Raw genomic sequence first — 22,411 nt, 5'->3', positions numbered from 1 at the left:
CTCAAGACTTTTATATTTGATGCCCCGTCATCTTACATGTGCTTGTGCCCTAATTTGCTAGAACTAGTTTCTTGCATTCAGTTGTACAGTTGACATTAATTTGTCCTTGAAAGCAGTGTCTCGGGGGGCTGGAATGTGGCTCAGTGGTAGAGCAGAGCACTTGCCTTGGACGTGTGTGACAACCTGAGTTTGAGCCCTAGAACTGCAAAAAAAAAAAAAAAAAAGCAAATGAATCAAGGATTTGTTTGTTTGTTTGGTTTTGAGCAAGAAATTCTAATCTTTGAATGATTTATTCCCCCTCTCCTTTTTGTTGTGTCTAAGCTGTGGCTGTGGTACCCGGTTCGAACCCAGGACCTGGTGGAGGGGGTGGTGTTCAATTACTGTATGCCTAAAATGCAACTATTAGTAACTTTGTAAACATGGCTCTTTAACAATATTTTTTTAAGTAGCACATTCAGTGATAATGCTAAGCTATACCAGAAATTTATTTTTCAGATAGACATTTTTATATCCTGTATTACATTATCATGTTTGGTTTTTTGGTTTTTTGGTTTTTTGGCACAGCAGGCGTGCCCTTTGAGCTGTCTCCCTGGCGCCGGTCATGCTTAGTTTCATAGTTTTTACTAAGTAGGATTCCTCTTAGGAATACGATTCCTTTTCCCCTAAACTTTATTATTATTTTTTTCCATTCGCATTGTTATTTAACATCTGTAAATTCCTTAAGAATACTCGGTTTTAGAGCTAGAGCGATAGTACGGTGGGTGGGGCAGTTACCGCATGCGGCCAACCCGGGTTCGATTCCCAGCATCCCATATGGTCCACCAAGCACCGCCAGGAGTAACTCCACCAGGTGCAACCCAAAAAGCAAAAAACAAAACAAAACAAAAAAAAAACTTGCTTTTGTGAGAGTCAGTCAGTAGAACTGAATTTTCGGGAGGTGGGGAGGGTGAGGGGTGGGATGGGAGGGGATCTTGAGATTAGTGGGGGACACTGACAGGCAGATGGTGGGCGGGAAGTAGGGACCTTGCATGCCCGAAACTATTACTGGTGCTATTGTAAATCCTGGTGCCTCGATAAAAAGTGGGTGTTGGGGTGAGATGCTTGTACAGTTAAAAGAAAAAATAGTTATTCCCATTCCTGCTCTGCTTGAACCAAAGAAAGAAAGAGAGACTGATGATTAAAAAATATTTTACTTGATTCTATGAAAATGCAGCAGCTGGCCTGACACCGTAGACATTATCTATGAAAGTAAGAAAAAACTCAATCTTCCCATTTCATTTAAATTGTAAATACTTAATTTACAATTCATTGAAGATTATAATAATCCCAAAGATGTCTGTTCACCAAATAGAGTGCAAGAATGTTAGCAACAATTTTTTTTTTTTTTAATCTCAGCAGTGACTGCCCTTCCCCCGCCAACCTTGAGCCCCTGGGGGCTGGAGAATTCGAGGTCAGGGAGATGACCCAGGTGGCTAGAGAGCATGCAGGGGCCTGGGTCCAACCCCTGACACCACGTGGTCCCTTGAAGACCACCAGCTCCAACTCTTGAACAGGGTGTCTCCCAGGGACCCGCCTTAGCAACATTGGGTTTGATCTCCAGGTCTCCCTCCCCAATATTTTTTTAATCTCAGGTCGTGAGTCTTTATTAATTGCTCCCAAAGACCTTCTTGTCTGATAAGTCTCAAAGCAGCTGGAGGTATGCTTTTGTGTGGGAAATGCAGTGCTTTCTCTTTTTCTTTCCTTTTCTTTCTTTTTTTTTTTTTTTAAAGAATGTATTGTAGATGCATAAACATTAATGCAGGACCCTGTTAGCTATTAAGGTTATGCCATCCCGTGTGAAGATGTTTAGATTTGTGTTCAGTTTCGGGACATTGTAATTGTAAGTTATTTTGCATTTTCTCTAGGAATCGCTCCAAGGGAACGCTTGCAGATGCTGTGCTTGTGGGGTCTGTCACCCCAGTCTCGCTCTCATCATCATAAGGGACTTTTAGTTTGTTGTGTTTTTTAAAAGTATTTTAACAACCTCCAGCTCATGATCATAAAACAGATGCGATGACCACTTAAGCACTACTCTGTGAACGAGGCGCGTAGTTCCGAAGAGATTTTTTTAAAAATCTCCAGCTCCTCATAGCAAAGCTGCTGTCGCTGACGATTTAAGATCGACGAAATGAACAAGAATGAAGTATTAAAACGCTGTATCTTGCCAGTTAATTTAAAATGTGTTCATGGGTTTTCTGCTGTTTGCTTTCCCCACACTCTGACTTTTCAATCTCACAAACACATATGCTACTGGATGAATAATTTATGTTTCAGCACATAAATATTTTATCACTCAATTGTTTGCATAGTGCATTTTTACATTTGTTTAGGGGCATCATTTCTATGTAAAGTGGATTTCATGGGAGGTGAGCAATTTACCATGTCACTGTTACCCTTCCAGATGTTGAGTGTGGAGGAGGCTTTTATATCCGAAGCTTGGTCAGTGACATTGGCAAAGGTAAGCACACAGATGAATCCCGCATTACCATTTAGAGAGGAATATTCCTTTTTGATGAGAAGGACTTTCTGGGTTTTGTATCTCTTGAGGACTGGTTTTAGGAATTAGACTCTTGCTGCCTTCAGCTATTGATACCTTGTGGGTTCGTAGCATACAGCCATCCACATCAGCAGATGCAGTGAAATGCTTGTATTGGGAGAGAAAGGGAGGGACAGAAAATGAAGAAGAGAATTATGAGTGTAAGAGCCAACGTCTTTCCGAGCACAGTACCTTTATTTAGAAGGATAAGAACGCAGGTTTGTCCTTTGAAAAGTTATTTTCAATCGATGCACATCAGATTTCTTGGTTCAGCAGACATGGAAATTGGGAGTTCTGATCCCGTCATTTGCTGGCAGTTGTGACTGTCACAGGTCAGAGTAGGTCATCTGCGAAGTGAAAGTAATAGTTACCTCGTGGGAATGCTTCCTGGGTTAAGTAAGTGTGTGCAAATTCTTGTAGACTTTAAGTCCGTTCAGAAGGTGGGCTTTTGATATTCTTGTGATACTTAATCATCTCTTAATCTCAAGCCTCTTGGTTCTTGCATTATGAACGACTTTACATTGGGGATGCTTTCGAGAGGTGCAAATTGAATTCTTCTGTCGGTTGAGAAATGATGGGCTGTGAAACGCTGACTCATGTATGTTGTGGATCTTTCTTTTCGCCCTCTGTCGCCATAGAGCTCTCTTCCTGTGCCAGTGTGCTAGAGCTGATCCGAACCAAGCAGGGGCCATTTACCCTAGAGGAGCATGCCCTTCCCGAGGACAAATGGACCATTGATGACATTGCACAATCTCTCGAGCATTGCTCCGCTCTTCTGCCAGCAGAGTTGGCACTTAAAAAGTCCAAACCAGAAGAGTCTAGTGAGCAGGTTTTGAGCTGTGAATATATAACTCTAAATGAGACCAAGGGGGAGGATGACGTAACTAAGACATCTTAAGACTGGCCTGGGATTCCATCACGAGTGTAGTTGACACTTGAATCCTGTGTGCAAAATGACAAACTGTGTGCAAAAGACAAACTTTTTTTTTTTTGCATGAAGAAGAAAAATGCGCATTGTTTACAGTTTCTATATTGTACAGTGTATCTGCTGTGCATTATAAATAGCCTTGAAGTTGTTCAGTATTTCGCTGTACAATGAAATATTCCCTTTTGATTGTAATCATGCTGTTAGGTTAGATTCAGGAAAGTCAACTTTCTGATTTTAATCTCTCTGCAAAGTCTTTTCCTGTGAAAGAGTTGAACACATTTTGAATCAATGAAAAAAAATGAATTATATGTTTCTTTGGTGTCATAAAAGTGACATGAATGTAAATGAGTGTACTTTGACCTTATATGGGCTTCTTGGTGGCTTTATTGTATTGAAATCCTTTGTTTGAAAAGGCCTTTATTGAACTCATATGTTTTGGAGCATTTATGATTATCAGTGCTATTTCTTCGACGAGTCTGCACTTCCCTGGGTTTGTTTCGATCTTGGAAACGAAGAAACTTTTATAATAAATATTTGTAAAATGAAGCAAATCATTGCTGCTACCATGAATGTGATCTAGATAGATGAACCTTTTCACTAGCTACACCTATTCTGCTGTGAGTGTGGTGTATCTTGGCAGCTATGAGATTTTTCCTAGTGATTTTAGCAACACAACTGACCGTCCTATAATCAGTTACTAAAGTAATGTAATTTTTTTTAATTGAACTGAAGAAATTGTCTTCAGTTAACACTCTCTTTTCTCTTTTCCTTCATATTTATATACTTTTCGGGAGGACTTTCCTGCCTGGGACAATTTTTTGAGTTTGCTCTTTCAAGTGCTGTTTATAGATGATGAGAGAACTGCTCTCCAGACCACGTTACTCTCTTGCACTATGAATTCTAACATGGTTGTCTCCGACATTTTCATTTAGACAGCCACTGAAAGTGCTCTGTCCCTTTTTGCCTTCGTTTTGAAATGTAGTCACGTTCCATAGTAGTAAATTTAATATGTAATGAATGCTGCATATTTTTATTTTGGGAAAGCAATATATTTTGCAGTCTGTAGAAATATTCAAATCCCACGACTCTTATTTTTAAGTTTCAAAAGAATCAGTAAATAGCTGATACAACATGAATTTTTAGGATTTTAGAGCATTTTATCTTTTAAAGGTGGTGGCCTTTAGATTTTAAAAAATATGTTAAATATGCAATCTTAAAATGGTTTTATTTATGATGAATGTAATTCAACTTAATATTTAAAAGATGGATTTTAAAAGAGAATTTTTAGCAAGTTAGTGCATGGGACTATTGGAATTAATTGTTAATCTGACAAAGATGATAAAGAAAATCATTGGACGTAGTGATACATCCTGTAAAATGCCAAATACATAAAGTAAATTGAAAGTTTGCAATGTCACTTTTTCCTTTCTAGTCTCCTGCATTGCGTGTCAGCCACGGTGGCACAGGTTACAGTACGTCTCCCTGCGCCGCCAGTGAAGTTCGAGGAGAGGAATATTTAGTTTTTGAAAATATCAGGGCATCTTGCTCAGTTTCTCAACTTAAAAGTTGGCAGAGAATTTACTAGTGAAGAAAAAGTAGAGATTATTTGCAAAGACAAGACTTTGGAAAACGGTCACCGTCGTTCATACTGAAAACACTGAAGGAAGTATTGCCGGATGGAAATATCACCCCCTAATCCTGACGCGGTGGTTTTTAGAACTTTAGCTCTTTTTTTAAAAAAATATGGTTTGGGGCCACCCCCGGCGATGTTCAGGGGTTACTCCTGGCTCTGCACTCAGGAATCACTCCTGGCGGTGCCCAGGGGACCTTCTGAGATGCCCGGGCTCGAACCCCAGCAGTCGCCTTACCCGCTATTGCTCTGTCCCCAGAACTTCAGTTTTTATAGTACTCTTTTATTCTTATCTATTTCCATTTGTATATTATTTTGCTGGTCATTTTTAAATGTTATTTAATTATGATGATTTTTTTTGGGGGGGTGGTGGTGCCAGGGATCAAACCCAAGTCTCATGCATGCAAGGCATGAACGTCTGCTGCTGCCTCACATTCCTGGCCCCATTGTTTGTTGGTGATAATTTTACTATTCACTGCTAAACTGTTTCCCCATTGCTGAATATTTATTTTCAGTTTAACTTGATCGTAACTTTATATATTATTTATTTAAACCATTTTCCTATTGTTGATTACTTATTATTTTTAGTTTTGTTAGGATAAATTCAGGAAGTGGGATTCTTGAGTGGAATGATATAAATAATTTGGGGGTTCTTAAGCTGTTTGCCTTTGCCTTGTTGCTTTCCCAAAGAGTTGTGACATTCTACAGTGTCAACCCTGAATATACAGTTTCAGTAAAAGTTTACAACTTTCTGTGGGGGTTTTGTATGTTGTGGCTAATTAATAAGTCTAAGAGTTCAACATTGCTGTGATTTGCTTTTGTGTGACTTTTTGTATACTTGTGTTCGTTTATATAAATAAATGTCACAGTGGTTTCTTTAACATTTCTGAGTTATTTGTGTCGTGAATTATTTTCAGAATTATTTTCTTGATCTGTAGTCTGTTTTATTTTCATTTTTGCTAATGAAATTTATAAAATTTAATTTTTATGGTGGATAGACTTTTGAGTATGCATGAAATTTACTGACACTTCCAAATATTTTTCATTTTCATGGGCAACTGAAACTAATTCAGTTGTTCAGTAGCATTCAGTATTCACTCATAAAATAAGTGTTTTCTTCTGAGAATCCGGCATTTATAAAAATACAAAATTTTAAAAAAATTTTAGCCAAAACATTAAATATATTTTCCTATGTATTTTGAGGGCTAAAGTATCATGGTATAATAAAATTGTTCTAGTTAAAAGCAAAGCATCCATTAGAAATTCCAGACAATGTTTCAACCTCTAACAGATATTTTCATTTTGGCACTTTGTGTTTTTTTTAATAATATTTTTGAAAAATATTGTCTTAAAAGTCATCTGAATTGGTCACAGAAAATTATCTACAGTTTTAAAACTCAAGAGCATTAAAGTAGTACAAATTTGCTATCTACTAATTCACATTTATGATATTTGAATAAGGGCTATATTTCCATTTTGCTCTACTAACTAGATCTTTTCTTCTAAAGTATTTGAATTAATGGTTGCTATATTGACCTATCATCAGAAGTGATTCATTATGTAAGAAAAGAATGCTTTATATTAGGTCATTAGTACATTTAATTAATGCCTCTGAAATTTGTCATCAGACTTAGAATGGGCATCAGGACGTTCAATTAAATGGTGAATTATATTTTATTTCAAATAATTTACTATACATGATGTATTTAATAGAAAAAAAGTGATTCAATAGGCGCTCTAAGATATTAGGACATTTAAAATAGAAGATCTGAAGTTTATGCATTGAACTGTAGCACTGTCGTCCAGTTGTTTATCGATTTGCTAGAGTGGGCACCAGTAACGGCTCCATTGGTGGACTTGTTGTTTCTGTTTTTGACATATCAGATACGCCACAGATAGCTTTCCAGGCTCTGCCGTGTGGGCGGGATACTCTCAGTAGCTTGCTGGGCTCTCCAAGAGGGACAGAAGAATCAAACCCTGGTCAGCCGTGTGCAAGGCATACGCCCTACCCACTATGCTATCACTCCAGTCCATGCATTGAACTATGAGTGTTAAGTTTAAGCAGACTTAAAACTTTGTTTTAAAGTCACGTGTAGGCAGCTCTTAACAAAGGATAATTTATTTTCATTTGCTAACACTACATGGAAGTGGATCGGTAATACTATCGTATTTTCAACTTCAGTTACATTCTTTTTATGACTAGGAGTACTTCATATTGGTGATACCAGCAGGAAAGTTAAAGAAAGAAACTACTCTGTGCTATTCTTGCCCATTGTACTTAAAATACAACATTAAGATTGTCTCTGCTCTTATCTTTTTGATCTAAGCATAGACCCCTTTGATCTTTTCAAGTTTCAGTTTGTTTGGTTTTGGACCCGTATCTGACAGAGCTCAGCGTCTGCTCTTGACCCAGTACTCAGGGGTCACTCCTGGTAGTGTTGGGGGGGGGACCATGCGGTGCCAGGGATGAAACCTGGGCCTCCTACATGCACAGCATGTGCCAGCCCAGGAGCTCTCCTCAGCCCTGTGGCCTCAGTCTTTTTTCTTTCTAAACAGTAGGCTTTTGAGGCTCTGCTGCTTGTAGTCATTCTGCCCAGAAACTGGTTCTTTAGAGACCTGAGTTAATGAACCTGAACTGTTCATGAATCCTTCCATCTCTTTGTGCATCACATCTTCTTTAGTTTGCTTGTTTGGTTTTTGTTTGGGGGCTGGTGGTCCCAGGCCTTACTCCTGGCTCTGGCTCACTCCTGGCAGTGCTCATTAAGCTGAGCCAGGCATTGAACTGAGCTTGGCCACGTGCGGGACCAGCGCCTTCACCACTGTACTGTCTCTCTCTCACCCAGCATTTGTACATTCTTCCAATGGGGTTTAGAGGCCGTATAGCTTCTTTTTGTTTGTTCGGGGACTTCATTCCATGGGGCTCAGGGCTTATTCCTGATCCTGCACTCACATCACTCCTGGCGGAGCTCGGGGGACCATATGGGGTGCTAAGGACTGACCCCTGGTCCGCTATTGCCCCAGACCCAACAGGCCAGATATCTTAAGCCATTAATAATTGTCTTCTGCCCCAAAGTTGGCTATATAATCGGAAGGTGATGGCTAGGTTATCTTATTCCACGTCATTTAAACATGCCAGTTGTCAAGTATTCAGTGCCTGGGGGCGGGGGGAGGGGGGAACTACCTAGCAGTTGCTCAGGGCTTGCTCCTGGTTCTCAGCTTAGGGATCACTCCAAGTGGTGTTCAGGGGACCATGTGGGGTGCTGGGAATGTAACCCTGGTTGTCTGAGTGCAAGCAAGCATCTTGTCCTCTGTACTATCCCTCCGGCTTCTCATCAGTGCTCTCGAATCGGGAAACCGTGCAAGACCTACCAGAGAAGTCTCGAAGACGTGGTTCCAGCTTCACGAAGCTTTCTCTGACTTGAAGTGAGGACTCAAGAAAATGAACATATGAAAAGGTAAGTAGAGGTACCAGACAAAACACAAGGATTGGTGAGTGGTATTACCAGCAAGTGCTTGATGTTGAATGCAAACTGGATCAGGCGCCTAAGAACCTGAGACACAGGAAGTCCTTGACCTAGTAAGCAAGTGGGACTTTGAGCAATAAGACAGAGGGCAGGGGTGTGTGTGTGTGATGTTGTGTGTGGTGTTGTGTGTGTGTGGTGTAGGCTTGCAGGGGGAGGGGCAAGGGGGAGTAGGGTTCCCTGCAGAGGGCAGGGGTCTGTGTGTGTGTATGTGTGTGTGTTGTGTAGGTTTGCAGGGGGAGGGGGGATGGGGAGTAGGGCTCCCTGCAGAACTGCTTGGGTCTTGGGTGCCAGGTAGAGTCACCAGTGGAGGGGGTATGAGGGGTGACGGAGAGCAGGTGGGGGCTTCTGGGGGCAGAAAGGCGTTAGAGGCATTGCACTGTTTGGAACCTGGAAAGGCAAAATTGAGTGTGGTTTCAGAGGACAGACCCGCTCATAGGGATGCGCTGCTTTAAGGACCTTGATCTAGCAGTGGCCGAAGAGAGAAATGGGACGCAGAAATCTCAGAATTGAATCCAGCACGGCACTCCTGGATGGAGGCAATGAGACCAAAACCCAACGAGAGTATTTCCAGCTCATGCGTGTTGGGCAGAAACATTGATGGTATCAGTAACCTACTGGGTCATTGGAGGCTGAGAAATTAGAGGGAAAGAATGGTTAGCCATGGCCATCCAATAGTTTTCCTTAGAGAAAAAGAATCTGAATTTTTGTATAAAAGTATAAGAATGAAAGTAGATAAAGGACCAAAAGTGCAAAAGTGATGGCCTCTCGGTATCTGTGTTGCAAACCATAATACCCAAAAGTAGAGAGAGGGAGTATGGGAGAAATTGTCTGCCAGGGAGGCAGGGGGAGGGTGGGAAAGTGGGGGTATACGGGGGACATTGGTGGTGGGGAATGTGCTGGTGGAGGAATGGGTGTTTGATCATCGTGTGATTGTAACTCAAACAGGAAAGCTTGTAATTGTATCTCATGGTGATTCAATAAAATAAATTTTAAAAAGTATAAGCATGAGTTTGGTTGCCTGCAAATAGCCATGAACTGTGCTTGTAATAGCCGTGAGCTCCCGTGTGAGCAAATAGGGCACCTTTTCTCGAGACCCCGGCTCTCCACTCCTTCCCGATCATTTGGCAGATGATCAGTGTGTGGAATTTACTCTGTAGTTAGGGGTTCCCAATTAGCCCTTGTAAATCACGCCTGTGTTTGTGAGCACGGGCTCTGGAGTTGTTGATTTTTCAAGCTCTACTGCTTATCTCCAGCTATTAATACCTTAGGCAAGCTAATTAACTTCCCTGCACCCCAGTTTCCTCATTTGCAGATTGAGGAAAATTAACAGTTGTCTACTTCAGAAAATTATGAACGCTTAAATGAGGTCAATCAGGTGGAGTGTTTATCGTGATTCTTAGAACTTTGTAAATAGTAAACAGAAGCAAATACCATATGCCTCATTGATATGTACAAGGGGGGATAATACATTTGAGATTCTCATGATTTATGGATTCAAATTAGACACTTGAATGATGCTTTATAAGCTATTGTTTGAGCCGAGACAAGAATTTCCTGACAGCACAGATGATTAAATGGGACAGTCGACTCTTGATGGAAATAGGAAAGTGTTTCAGAGAACAAATCTGTTCACCCTTTGTCTGTTGGACATACTTAAGTCGACTACACAGACACACATGCACACATGAACACATACACACGGGTCATAGATGAAGCCGTTTCCTTTACATACTAAGCACTCTCCTTTACATACTCTTGTTCGGCCCAACAATCCCCTGGAAGTAGGAGGAACCGGTCCTTATCGGAATTTGGGTGGGGAACTTGACGTGCCATGGAACGTGGGACCGGCTGCCAAGAGTCTCAGAAAGGGTGGCAGAGATGGGACTCAGATTCCATCTCTGTGTCCCTTACATCTGGAGAGCAGTGATCGGACGCACAGATGTTCAGTGGACAGAAGGAAACCCGTGCTGTGGCGCGGGAATGAAAGCAGAAAACAAGACATTAGTCTCTGCTATGACAGGACAGTGGGGTCTGTGGTTTGGGATGGAGCCTTCGGAGAAGGACGGGGGCAGGGCAGTTGGATTTGGGTGAGATAAACTGAGTCTGGTCCTGGGCAGATAGAAAACCCCCTAGACGGAGTTCAAAGGAAAATTCCCAAGTGAGTAAGGGGCTGGTGACAGGGATTAATAAGGAATGGCTCGAGCAAATATGAGGAACTCAGCTAGCAAAGACTAAGGCGAGATCAACTAGACATATACAACTATCAGATGTGTAAACATGTAAAAGGGAGATGAATGGTTTGGCAGAAGGCATGGGGCGGGGGTGGGGGTGTAGCAGACAGTAATGGGATGGAAATTGAAGCTGAGTTTGTGGGAAAGTTTCTGAAAATCTAATAAGACGATATCTACAGTATAGTTTGCCCTAAAGAAGCTGTGGAAATCCCATCGATGAGTTTTCAAACCTTCCTGGGAAGCTACTAGGAGATATAAGCAAATTACTAATTATTTGGTCATTTGTGAGAACAGGATCATGGGTATCTAAGTAGTCTTTTTTTTTTTTTTAAGAGTTACACTGAAATGTGTGGGTCAGAGAACAAGATATGAGAGACTGCTTTAAAAATACTCAAGGGGGACCCTCTACGCTTAAAGACTTTGATTCCAGAGGCCGTCTAACCCATTTTGTCATCCAGCGCAGCTTCTTACAGCAATGCACTGGACTGTGAGCTGGGCTACAACTCCGTGCTGCCCGGGGATGGATCTTTCCTCTCCACCCTGTCTTTCTGCACAGAAAATGGCGGCGGCAGCAACATCCACGTGGTGGGAGCCACCTTCTAAGACTCCTAACCCAGAGGTATACAATTTTTACACTTTGGGGCTCCTAGGCAATCATGGAAGTGGGTGTTACCCGCACGCCCAGATAAATCTAGAGCTGCTGAGAGCGAAACGGACCCTCTGCGCCTAAAGACTTTAATTCCAGAGACCTTCTAACAGATTTTGGCATCCAGCGCAGCTTCTTCAGAAATGGACTGGGATTGTGAGATGGGCTATGCAATTTCTGGCAGAATTTTCCCTGGACTTTATACAGGAATCCAAAACCAACTTAACGTCTCTTAATTGTCAGCAATGTGAAACGGTTCCTTTTTAGCAGGTCTGACTTTGGGGGGAAACTCCAAATAATAACAGTGAGTTTTTTGTTGAAATATTGAAGGTAATCAAAGTAGCTGTGGACAAGCAATAGCCCCACACCAGCCGAGGAGAGGAAATATCCCTCTTTCCTGGTTGTTTGCCATTTTCCGGGAGAAACGAGGAGTGGTGTCCACCATACTATGAGGATCGGGAAGGGGGATGAATGAAGGAAAAAAGAAAAAAGGAAAAGGAAAAAGGAAAAAAAAAGAGTTATGTACTTGGAGCAGTAGGCTACATATCTCTTCATTCTCAGCAATGGAAAACTAATTATCAAATGCTTCCTTAGTAGTAGGCTGTCTTACTTGGTGGGAAACTCCAACAACAATAGTGAGTTTTGCATCCAACCCCATCAAAAAATGGGGCGAAGAAATGAACAGAAACTTTACCAAGGAAGAAATACGAATGGCCAAAAGGCACATGAAAAAGTGTTCTGCATCACTAATCATCAGAGAGATGCAGATCAAAACAACTTTGAGATACCACCTCACACCACAGAGACTAGCACACATCCAAAAGAACAAAAGCAACCGCTGTTGGAGAGGATGTGGGGAGAAAGGGACCCTTCTTCACTGCTGGTGGGAATGCCGACTGGTTCAGCCCTTCTGGAAAACAATTTGGACGACTCTCAAAAAATTAGATATTGAATTCCCATTTGACCCAGCAATACCACTGCTGGGAATATATCCCAGAGAGGCAAAAAAGTACAATCGAAACAACATCTGCACATGTATGTTCATCGCAGCACTGTTTACAATAGCCAGAATCTGGAAAAAACCCGAATGCCCCAGAACGGATGACTGGTTGAGGAAACTTTGGTACATCTATACAATGGAATACTATGCAGCTGTTAGAAAAAAGGAGGTCAAGAATTTTGTAGTCAAGTGGATGGGCATGAAAAGTTTCATGCTGAGTGAAATGAGTCAGAAAGAGAGAGACAGACATAGAAAGATTGCACTCATCTATGGTATATAGAATAACAGAGTGGGAGACTAACACCCAAGAACTGTAGAAATAAGTACCAGGAGGTTGACTCCATGGCTTCGAGGCTGGCCTCACGTTCCGGGGAAAGGTCAACTCAGAGAAGCGATCACCAACTACATTGTAGTCGAAGGCCATGTGGGGGAAGGGAGTTGCGGGCTGAATGAGGGCTAGAGACTGAGCACAGCGGCCACTCAACACCTTTATTGCAAACCACAACAGCTAATTAGAGAGAGAAAACAGAAGGGAATGCCTTGCCACAGTGGCAGGGTGGGGTGGGGGGGAGATGGGATTGGGGAGGGTGGGAGGGACACTGGGTTTACGGGTGGTGGAGAATGGGCACTGGTGAAGGGATGGGTTCCAAACTTTGTATGAGGGAAGTATAAGCACAAAAGTGTATAAATCTGTAACTGTACCCTCACGGTGATTCTCTAATTAAAAATAAATAAATTTAAAAAAAAAATAAAAAAAAATAATAAAGATAAAAACCATAAGAGTTTCACTAAAAAATTAGCTATGTACAGGGACTTTGCTGGTTATAATCAATCTATAGACAACATCTGTCAGTTATTTTATTTAAAAAAATCGAGCTTTCATATGATCCAGCTATCCCACAATAAAAAAAAAAAAACAATAGTGAGTTTTGTGTTGAAATATGGAATGTAATCAAGGTAAAGAGAAAATGAAGTGAAATTCATCAGTTATGCATTTGGGGATGGGGGGCGGGGGCGGGAGGTATACTGGGGTTTTTGGTGGTGGAATACGGGCACTGGTGAAGGGATGGGTGTTTGAATATTGTATAACTGAGACATAAACCTGAGAACTTTGTAACTTTCCACATGGTGAGTCAATAAAATAAATAAATAAATAAATAAATAAATAAGTAGGAAAAAATAAACATACTCAAGGAAGAAAGAGAGGAAGGAAGTAAAGCAATGGAGAAAACCAGGGAAAAGAAGAGAAAAGGGACGAAAGAAAGGGGAAAAAAGGAATTGAGGGCAGGAATTGAAAATGAATTGAAAAAGATAAGGAAGTGAAAAAAAATGAAAAGAGGTCGGCAAGTGTGGGGAAATGTTGAAATTAGGAACCAGACAATGTCAAGTCAGAGTTTTCTCTCTTGACCAGTATGTCTACCGAAGTACCTAAGTACATTCCTAACCAAAATTTTAAGTTGTCTTTCCCTGAACAAAACCCCAAAGGGTCTTCAACCCTGAGCGCTGTGAAGTAGGAAAAGCTGGATTGCAGGAATGGGCAAATGCCTCTGTCCACCGTCTCGCTTTCAGTCGTGGGACTCAGCTGGACTCGGGCTGAAGGACTCTTAGTCCAAGAAAAGTCTTGGGATTCTTGGACTCTCGTGGCAGCTTCACTCGGTGGGTCTGCCACGGTGATGGAGCTGGTCAGGAGCCTCCGTGCAGCGGGCCGGGCGCTTGCTTTGCACACAGCCAGCCGAGTGGGTTCAATCCCAGGCACTCCGGGAGGTCTTCCGAGCCCTGCCTGAATGGTCCCTAAGCGCAAAGCCGGAGTAAACCCTGAGCACTGCTGGGGGTGCCCTCCAGAACCCAGAGCTGAGAATCGGGCACAACAAATCCTCCCTGCTCCCCTCTGCGTCCTTCCGGCCCCCCACCTCTGAGGAAGGTCAGATCTCATTCTGAAAGAAGCTGGTTGCATTTGAAATGCAAGAGCGTTTCAAATCATCTTCTTCTGCTTCTCTAGCCAGCTCCTGGGTCTCTGGCAGGAAACTTGGAGCAGGGCTGGTGGCAGGCAGACTCTGGGTCTGCTCTAAGGTCCCTCAGAGAAATCTTAAGAGTGCGTCTGGAATTCCCCGAGGGCAATCAAGCGTAACCGCAGGCCCAGGGGCGGGGAATCTGTCATCTTTGAATTTCTCCCCGACCACTCATCTAGGTTGACAGAGGACATTGGGGCCGGGGCTTGTGCCAGCTCAACGTGACCAGACCCCCAGCTGCTTGAGCTGCCCGCAGACAAAGCAGAAAGCACGTGCTGGAAAAAGTCAGGCCAGGCACATCTCACAGACAGTCTGTCGCCATCCCCAGGTCACTTTGTTCAGATCCACAGTTCAGATCCACCTGGGCTCTGGCAGGCTCCAGAATGAAGCGTCCTCACCTGCAGCCTCTGCCTTAGAGCCCCGTTCTTGCGCCCCGTCCAGCGAGGCTAATTCTGCTCCCAGCTGAGTGTTATTTCTCTATTGCAACTCTCTGAAGCTGCAGAGTAACATCCCACAAGGACCAGCCTTGTTTTTTCCCCACTGTATCCCGAGTGCTTCACCCCGGGCCTGTCAGCAGACATTCGCCACCAAGGATGTGATGCTGTGCACGCAGCCCTGAGCCCGCTGTCTCCCGGTTCCTCCGCACTGTTGCCTGCCAGGAAGGTTCCACCATTGTCCACCCGGCAACTTTTCACATCTTTAAGTTCAAATGAGTGAAGGCTTCATTGGGAAGATCTCTACTACTTCTTTTCACTGATTTATTTTTTATGGCTCCTCCCTGCTGTGGTCATTGCTTGCTTTGGCCTAAAGGTAGTGCACGCACACACAGGCTGCACACCCAGAACTCCTTTGGTTGTGGGGGCCTCCGACAGCGGAGCGGGAAGGTGGAACCAGCAGAGCTCTCGGGACTGAGTTCAGTGCATGCAGCCACGTGGGGGTCACACTCACCACCCCACATGTGCAAGGCCGGCCCAGGAAATCCTGAGTCATCTCCTAGTTCTAGGCTGTCATTTGCTGGTGGTCTGGCCAGAACTAGCCTCTTCTGTGGTTTACTCTAACTATGGCATCCTGCTTTATCAGTTGCTTCCCTTTCTAACCTAGCTTTGCTCTCTGGTGGGCCCACAGTATATATCAAGGGTATACAGGTGAGAAATGCATAAATATAGGGCTACAGCAACAGGCTGGTGGGCCCAAGCGGTGGGTGGGGCCACCGGAAGCAAACAAGATTAAAAGGGTGGGGCTCATAGTCTGGAAAGCATGGAGAAACCTTGATCTAGCCTCAGCTTTGGGCTCCTTGAAGGCGATACAGTTTTCATCCTGGGCTCCGCATTGGTATCTTTAGATAAATCATGGGAGCCCAACCCGGATACAGGAAGGAACTGAGGACTCAGTCAGTTGAGATGGATGCGTGAAGCGGGATGCTGTCCACTCAGCATGTGTTGACCGTGTGCTCTGATCTGACCCAATTCCTGCTTCTGGGTAGGAAAGTGTACAGAGAGTCCAGGGATGGAACAATCCTGACCTCATCCAGTATGGTATTGGTCCTTCAAGAGCAAACTCCCCACCCTTCCATTTCTGGTTTTTCAGGCCAGGGATATAAGTAATCCGCTGATACATGTTAGAAATATTTATTCCACTATCCTAAGTTGTCTCTTATCTTTAAGAACCTAAGAAAGGAAAAAAGATTAGCTGCAACTTGTTCTAATTTGTGATCATGTATCCTGTTTCATGAGGACATCAAATTGGATTATTTATTTGAAGTCTTCTTCAATAGGAGTATCTTAATGGAAGGGGGTCTGGACATCTGTCCCACTTTTAGAAATTACAGGTCTTGATCATTTCAAAATTTTACAGACCCCAGTCTGTCTTCCCTGCATACATTTGCATTCATAAAAGCAGAGGCAGACGAAACCTTTTTAATGCAATCCCCTAAATGCATGCAGTATTAGATTGTTCCCCCCCATTGGTTCATGCATTGCTAAGGGCTTAAAAGGATCATTGATTTGAATTATTTAATGTGTACAGCAGGTTGAGTTTCCTTTTTTTATTTTTTTTTAAGAACCTTTGGGGACATCGCTTTAATTTTTTTTTTACATTAAGTCTCATTTTTCTTTGAAAATAAGAAGTTAACGCTGTATTCACACACTCTCCCAAAGTGCTAGATTTTCATTGTGTTTTTAAACCATCTAGGAAATGTTTGATTCTAATAAAATGCTGCTGCTGAAAATTGGGCCAAAATTACTGAGCTGAAAATATAGTTATAACTACACAGTATTCTAATGTTGCATTATATTTTCTCTTTTGGAGTGGAACCAGATGACATGATGAGAGAAAGAGCCCCTATGTATAATAAAAAAGCTGCCCGGAACTTTTGTGGTTGTGTTGAAATTAAGCGGTTTTGACTTAAAACTCAGCAAACACAGTCCTGAAATTTAGGTGCTGAACATTTTTACTGGGAGATTTAAATGTCCATTCCTGGGGGTGGAGAGAGAGTGCAGTGAATAGGTACTTGCCTCCTAAGAGGTGGGGTTGGATTCAATCCCTTAGGACCCCAAGGGGTCCCCCGAGCCCCAAAGGGAGTGGTCCTTGAGGGCAGAGCCCAGAGGAAGCCTTGAGCGAAGCTGAGCATGCTCCCCGCAAAACACACAGACCAAGTAATGTCCATTCCTAGGGTTTTTTGATGGTTGACTTTTTCCCCCAAGGGAAAGCAGTGTTGGCGTGATTTGTTGGCATCGTTTGTGATGGTCGTCTGGGTGGATTTGGGTTTATTCTGTGTTGCTTTGAGAAAGCAGGCCACAGTGGAGATTGGCTGGTGGCAGTCAGCCTGGCTCCTAGAACAAAGCAACCAACGAGTCTGACTTCGTGGAACAGGTACCACACACATGGGGGGGTGGGTAGGGGGAGGGAGGAAATGAATTCCATCTGCACTGAGCTGGTGAAAAGTTTGGTGGGAGGGGTACTCGGGCCGCCATATAACTTACTCTCTCTTGAGGGAGTCCTAGAGTGCTAGAATAATGAAGTGGTCTTCGCTGTATGACAGATACAAAGTGGACCAGCTGGGACAAACCGGTGCCGTGTCCTCCCTGGCCTGGCAGCTTGCCACATCTTCACTCTGGTAGAGACAGATTTTCCCACAAATGCAGAATTCTGGCAGGCTGCTGCTAAGGAGCCCTCTGGTAGGAACTGAGATTCCTGGCAGTACGTACAGTCCTTGGCTGCCGCAGATACGGGGACAGGTCAGGACAGAAGATAGAGCACGTGGGATGTGATGAGGACTGGGTCCAATCCAGGCCACCGTGAGCACTGATGGGCACTTCTATTATGGGCTAAGAGCGTTTTTTTTTTTGGTTTTTGGCTTTTTTTGGGTCACACCCAGCTGTGTACAGGGGTTACTCCTGGCTCTGCGCTCAGGAATTACTCCTGGCGGTGCTGGGGGACCATATGGGATGCTGGGAATCGAACCTGGGTCAGCCGCGTGCAAGGCAGATGCCCTACCCGCTGTGCTATTGCTCCAGCCCGAAGAGCGATTTTTGTAGCCATTGTAGCTGTCACTGTCACTGTCATCCCGTTGCTCATCGATTTGCTCAAGCGGGCACCAGTAAGTCTCTCATTGTGAGACTTATTGTTACTGTTTTTGGCATATCCAATATGCCACGGGTAGCTTGCCAGGCTCTGCCAGGCGGGCGAGATACTCTCGGTAGCTTGCCGGGCTCTCTGAGAGGGACGGAGGAATCGGACACGGGTCGGCTGCATGAAAGGCAAATGCTATGAAGCTGGGGTGCTATAGCTGTGACTCCCCAAATCGGAAACATTAGCCAGGGATGCCACAAATCACCCACGTTCTTCTTAATGCCACGAAATGCAGTCGCGTGCTGGTCTCCCCGAGGATGGCTCCTTCGGGGCGGGTAGATCCCACGAGCTATCTGCCACTTTCCCCTTTCCAGAAGGGTCCCTGGAGGTCTCTCAAGGAAGAGATTCAATTCCTCAAACACTAGGGGGCGCATGTGAGCAAGGCATGTCGCAGGGGGCATCTGTGAAGCCAAGAGGTGATTGACACCGCGCTGCACCCCACCCTCCACCGTGCCCCCCGACACCCCCGCGCCGTGAATACTACAGAAGCAGAAAGTGAGTGATTCGTACTATCATGCTTTGGGGGCGGGGGCAGTTATTAAGCTACAGTGCTGCAGCGTGTAGGCGCAAGGATATATATAACAGGAAGTAATTTTCTGCATGAAAGAGCTTCTAACAAAAATCGTTTTACGGGACCGGGGAGTAGTTCAAGGAAGTAGTACAAGTATTTCAAGTACTTCAAGTAGTTCTGCATGCCTGGCAGATCTGAGGCCCCAAGTTTGATCCCCAGTACTGCACAGTTCCTGCCACCCACTAGTGGGCCTAGATTGCTAGACATGAACCTCAGTCCCGGGGCCCCTGGAGGTGATTGTCCACCCCCTGACCCCCACTTGGTGTAACTGTACCATGGCTTCGGCCCCAGTGACCTTCTTGTCGTATGCTGTTGGACACGTGTGCATGTCTTCTTTGGAGGAGCGTCTGGTTTTTCTGATTTGTGTTTAAGATAACTTTGTCGTTGTCATCGGATTTTATGAGGCCTTGAAATGTTTTGTATGTTTGTGTATTGGATTTGCAGAAACCTCCCAGTCAGTGCCGGGCTGACAGCACAGCAAGTAGGTCATTTGCTTTGCACGCAGCGGCTGGCCTGGCTTTGATCTCTGGCACCCCATGTGGTCTCTGAGTGCAGAGCCAAGTGTAAGCTCTGAGCACCGCTGGGTGTGGCCCCCAAACAAAAACAAACACAAATCGCCCCTTCTGTTCCGTGGGGCAGATTTTCATTTTGGTGGTAGTTCACCTGTGCAGAAGATTTTCAGGTTGATGCTGTCCCATTTGTTTTTTTCTACTTTGGTTTCCTTGCCGTCAGAACTAAGGTCCCAGAGACTTCTCAAAGGCCGATGTCAAGGAATGGATTCCTGTCTTTCCTTCTGTGCACTTCATGGCTTCAGGTCTTGCGAGCATGGACCTGGTTGTGTGTTCCTTTCTGTGGATGCTGGTCAGTGATGTAGTTCCGTCCCTTTGCATGTGGCTCTCCAGTTTGCCCAATGCCATGGATTGAAGAGCGGGTCCCCCGCTTTCTGCTTCCTCACATCTCAGCATGTTCCCTGCGGGGACCCGCTAAGTGTGAGTCTGTATGCCTCCTGCCCCATTGTTTGCAGGCAGGAAAAGGGAAGGCAAGTGGCTGGTGTGTGCCAGGAAGGGGTGTGTCAAGAGCCACCTTACATGGACCGTCCCTTAAGTGGATGGACAGAAAGACACAGCAGACCCTCCGCTGGCAAGGGACAGGAACACTATAATAAAATCACTTTTTTTTCTCCTCTGTCAGTGTCCTACTTTGGCATCATTTCATAGATGAAATCACGTGTCCAGAGCCAAGCGCAGTTTCGCTCCGTGCAGAATGGCTCTACGGGAGAGCCCGCGCCTCTCTCGCCTTATTGCCCCGTGTGTTAAATCACCCAGAAAACTGGAGGAAAAAGCTTTCCTGCTTGAGCAAGCCCAGGAAATGTGGCATCAGGAGATACTCCAGCCTTGTTCGGAGAAAGGAAGTGGGGGGGTCTTCGGCATTTGCCTACCGATTCGCCTTGTCTCTTGTGTATTTAACTGCACCGACATTAGTGGAGTTCATTGTGCTGTGAGGCTCATGGCCCATTTTCACGGGTCTGCCGTCCACCCCAGCTCCCATTTTATGTATTCATGCTGGTTTTCATTCTCAGTGGCCACTCCCCTTCCACCACACAAGCACTGCACTGCACTGTCGCACTGTCATCCTGTTGCGCATCAATTTGCTCGAGCGGGCATCAGTAACGTCTCCATTGTGAGACTTGTTGTTACTGTTTTTGGCATATCGAATACGCCACGGGTAGCTTGCCAGGCTTTGCTGTGCGGGCAGGATACTCTCGGTAGCTTGCCTGGCTCCCCGAGAGGGATGGAGGAATCGAACCCGAGTCGGCCGCATGCAAGGCAGACGCCCTACCTGCTGTGCTGTTGCTCCAGCCCACCACACAAGATGATTCTCAAATGCTGAATGGGTATTTGTTTACTTGTGGTCCTACAAGTTGTGTAAACCTCCATTACTCATTTACACAATAGTACTGTCCTGGCAGCCTCATCTGTTTGGTAGGATTTATGTAAGGATGTTGTGACTGTACAAATTGTGTACCTGTCTCGTACCCATGCACACAATGGTTGTGTCCTAGATACACCAACCTTTCCCCTCTCCACCAGAACTTTTAGACCGGTCCTTTTTGCTCGCTAGTCCAGTGCTCCTAATGGCTGCAGAATATTTCCAGAACACCTCATCTCCTCCTTGGGCTCCAACTATCTGCCAAGTTTAGTTTTAAGCACTTTAGGTACATTATCTCATTTGATCTGGCCAGTAAACCCCGTGGGAGGTGCTGTAGTTTTGGCACTAACACCAAAGAGAGCAAACCAAGTCAGACTCAAGGTGGTGATTTCAATGTGCCAGTAGCCAGATAGGATCAGCTCAGCAGCCTGAACATGACTCTGGGATCACCTAGCACCTAAAGACAAAGATATTTCAGTAAGGTGCTGGGCACCAGGCCACTCTCTATGGGGAACAGTTTTATGGAAATCCAAGGAGGCCTCAGTCATTCTTGAATGTTGTACTCAGAACTGTGTGTCCTGGATCCAAAAGGAAACTAGAGAACCCCTGAACTTCTGAGCAGGAGCCCCAGAGCCAAGGAGATAGCTGAGTAGGCAGAGGCAGTCCTCACAGAGGTTGGGATCTCGTGGCCCCTAAGCATCACTGGGTATGGCCCTGGTGGGCCCCAACACCGCTGGACCCAAGCAGCACTGTGTTGCTGGACCCAACCATTGAACCATCCAGTCCAGATGGCCTCATGTTACCAGGAGGGGCCCTGGGGCCCTATAACACTGCCTGGGAGGCCCAGACAGAAGGCAAAAAGCAAAGCAGTGCAGGAGACACATGGTCACATCCCAGAGTGGACAGAGATGCTGGGACACCTGTCACTGAACTGGGGACAGGCTGCTGGGAACTGTTGCCATGGTTACTGGCTCTGTAAACAAACTGACTCCATAGAGTCTGAATTCTGGTATGGAGGGGACCATCTCTATTCTTCTGTGAGTCTGGTAGAACCATGAGCACGGTCCTTTTGAAGTTTGGACCACGGTCACACATAGCGCTCCGTATCCAGTGTATTCCAGGATTCCAGGACAGTGGATTCCAGGACAGTGCTGCAGCTCCTGCCAGTGCAGGGAGATGTTTCAGCCACCTCAGTGTCGCTGCTTTCGAGAGAATTCTCTGTGTGCTCTCAGATCTTACATGTTGTTTCTGGACTCCTCATGTCTATCTCATCATTCATTTTTAAGGTGATAGGTTTAAGCCAGCTTTTCAACATTTGAGCGTCTTGGGAAAACACACTGGTTCCTTTCTTGCAAATAATTACGTTCAGGATAGTGGATTTTGTCTCTCTTTCAAATCACGCCCTTCTCTAACTCAGGATGTAACACATTGATGTGGGCCATGAAATTTGTGTTTGGCAATGTCCAAGGGGGACCCTCAGTGGTAGACCCTGGCGTTCAAGCTTACGCCTTTTCCAGAGAGAGAGAGTGCAGGGGATAAGGCGCTTGTCTGGCATGTGGCCTTATCATCTGAGCCCTGTCAGGAGTGACCCCTGAGCAAAGAACCTGGAGTAAGCCCTGAGTATTGCCAGGTATGGCCCCCAAACAAAGCCAGACCAAATAAATAAATAAATAAAGCTTTATGCCTAATTTTGATTGACTAGTGTTCATTTCTGTTCTATTTTTTTGTTTGTTTTGTT

General features: G+C 44.6%; 1 protein-coding gene across 1 annotated transcript in view; it reads left to right on the top strand.

Moving 5' to 3' along the window:
- TRUB1 (TruB pseudouridine synthase family member 1) overlaps window positions 1-6,014 on the top strand; it is a 43,418-nt gene extending 37,404 nt beyond the window's left edge. Inside the window, exons 7-8 of the mRNA XM_055119395.1 lie at window positions 2,441-2,497; window positions 3,214-6,014. Coding sequence (XP_054975370.1) covers window positions 2,441-2,497; window positions 3,214-3,473 — 317 coding nt within the window. The 3' untranslated portion in view covers window positions 3,474-6,014. The remainder of the gene's footprint in view (window positions 1-2,440; window positions 2,498-3,213) is intronic.
- The last annotated feature ends 16,397 nt before the right edge of the window (window positions 6,015-22,411 follow it).

This window comes from Sorex araneus, chromosome 11 (assembly GCF_027595985.1).
Source record: "Sorex araneus isolate mSorAra2 chromosome 11, mSorAra2.pri, whole genome shotgun sequence".
Taxonomy (NCBI): domain Eukaryota; kingdom Metazoa; phylum Chordata; class Mammalia; order Eulipotyphla; family Soricidae; genus Sorex; species Sorex araneus.
Note: the sequence above shows the minus strand (reverse complement) of the source record. Positions and strands in the feature narration are given on the sequence as shown.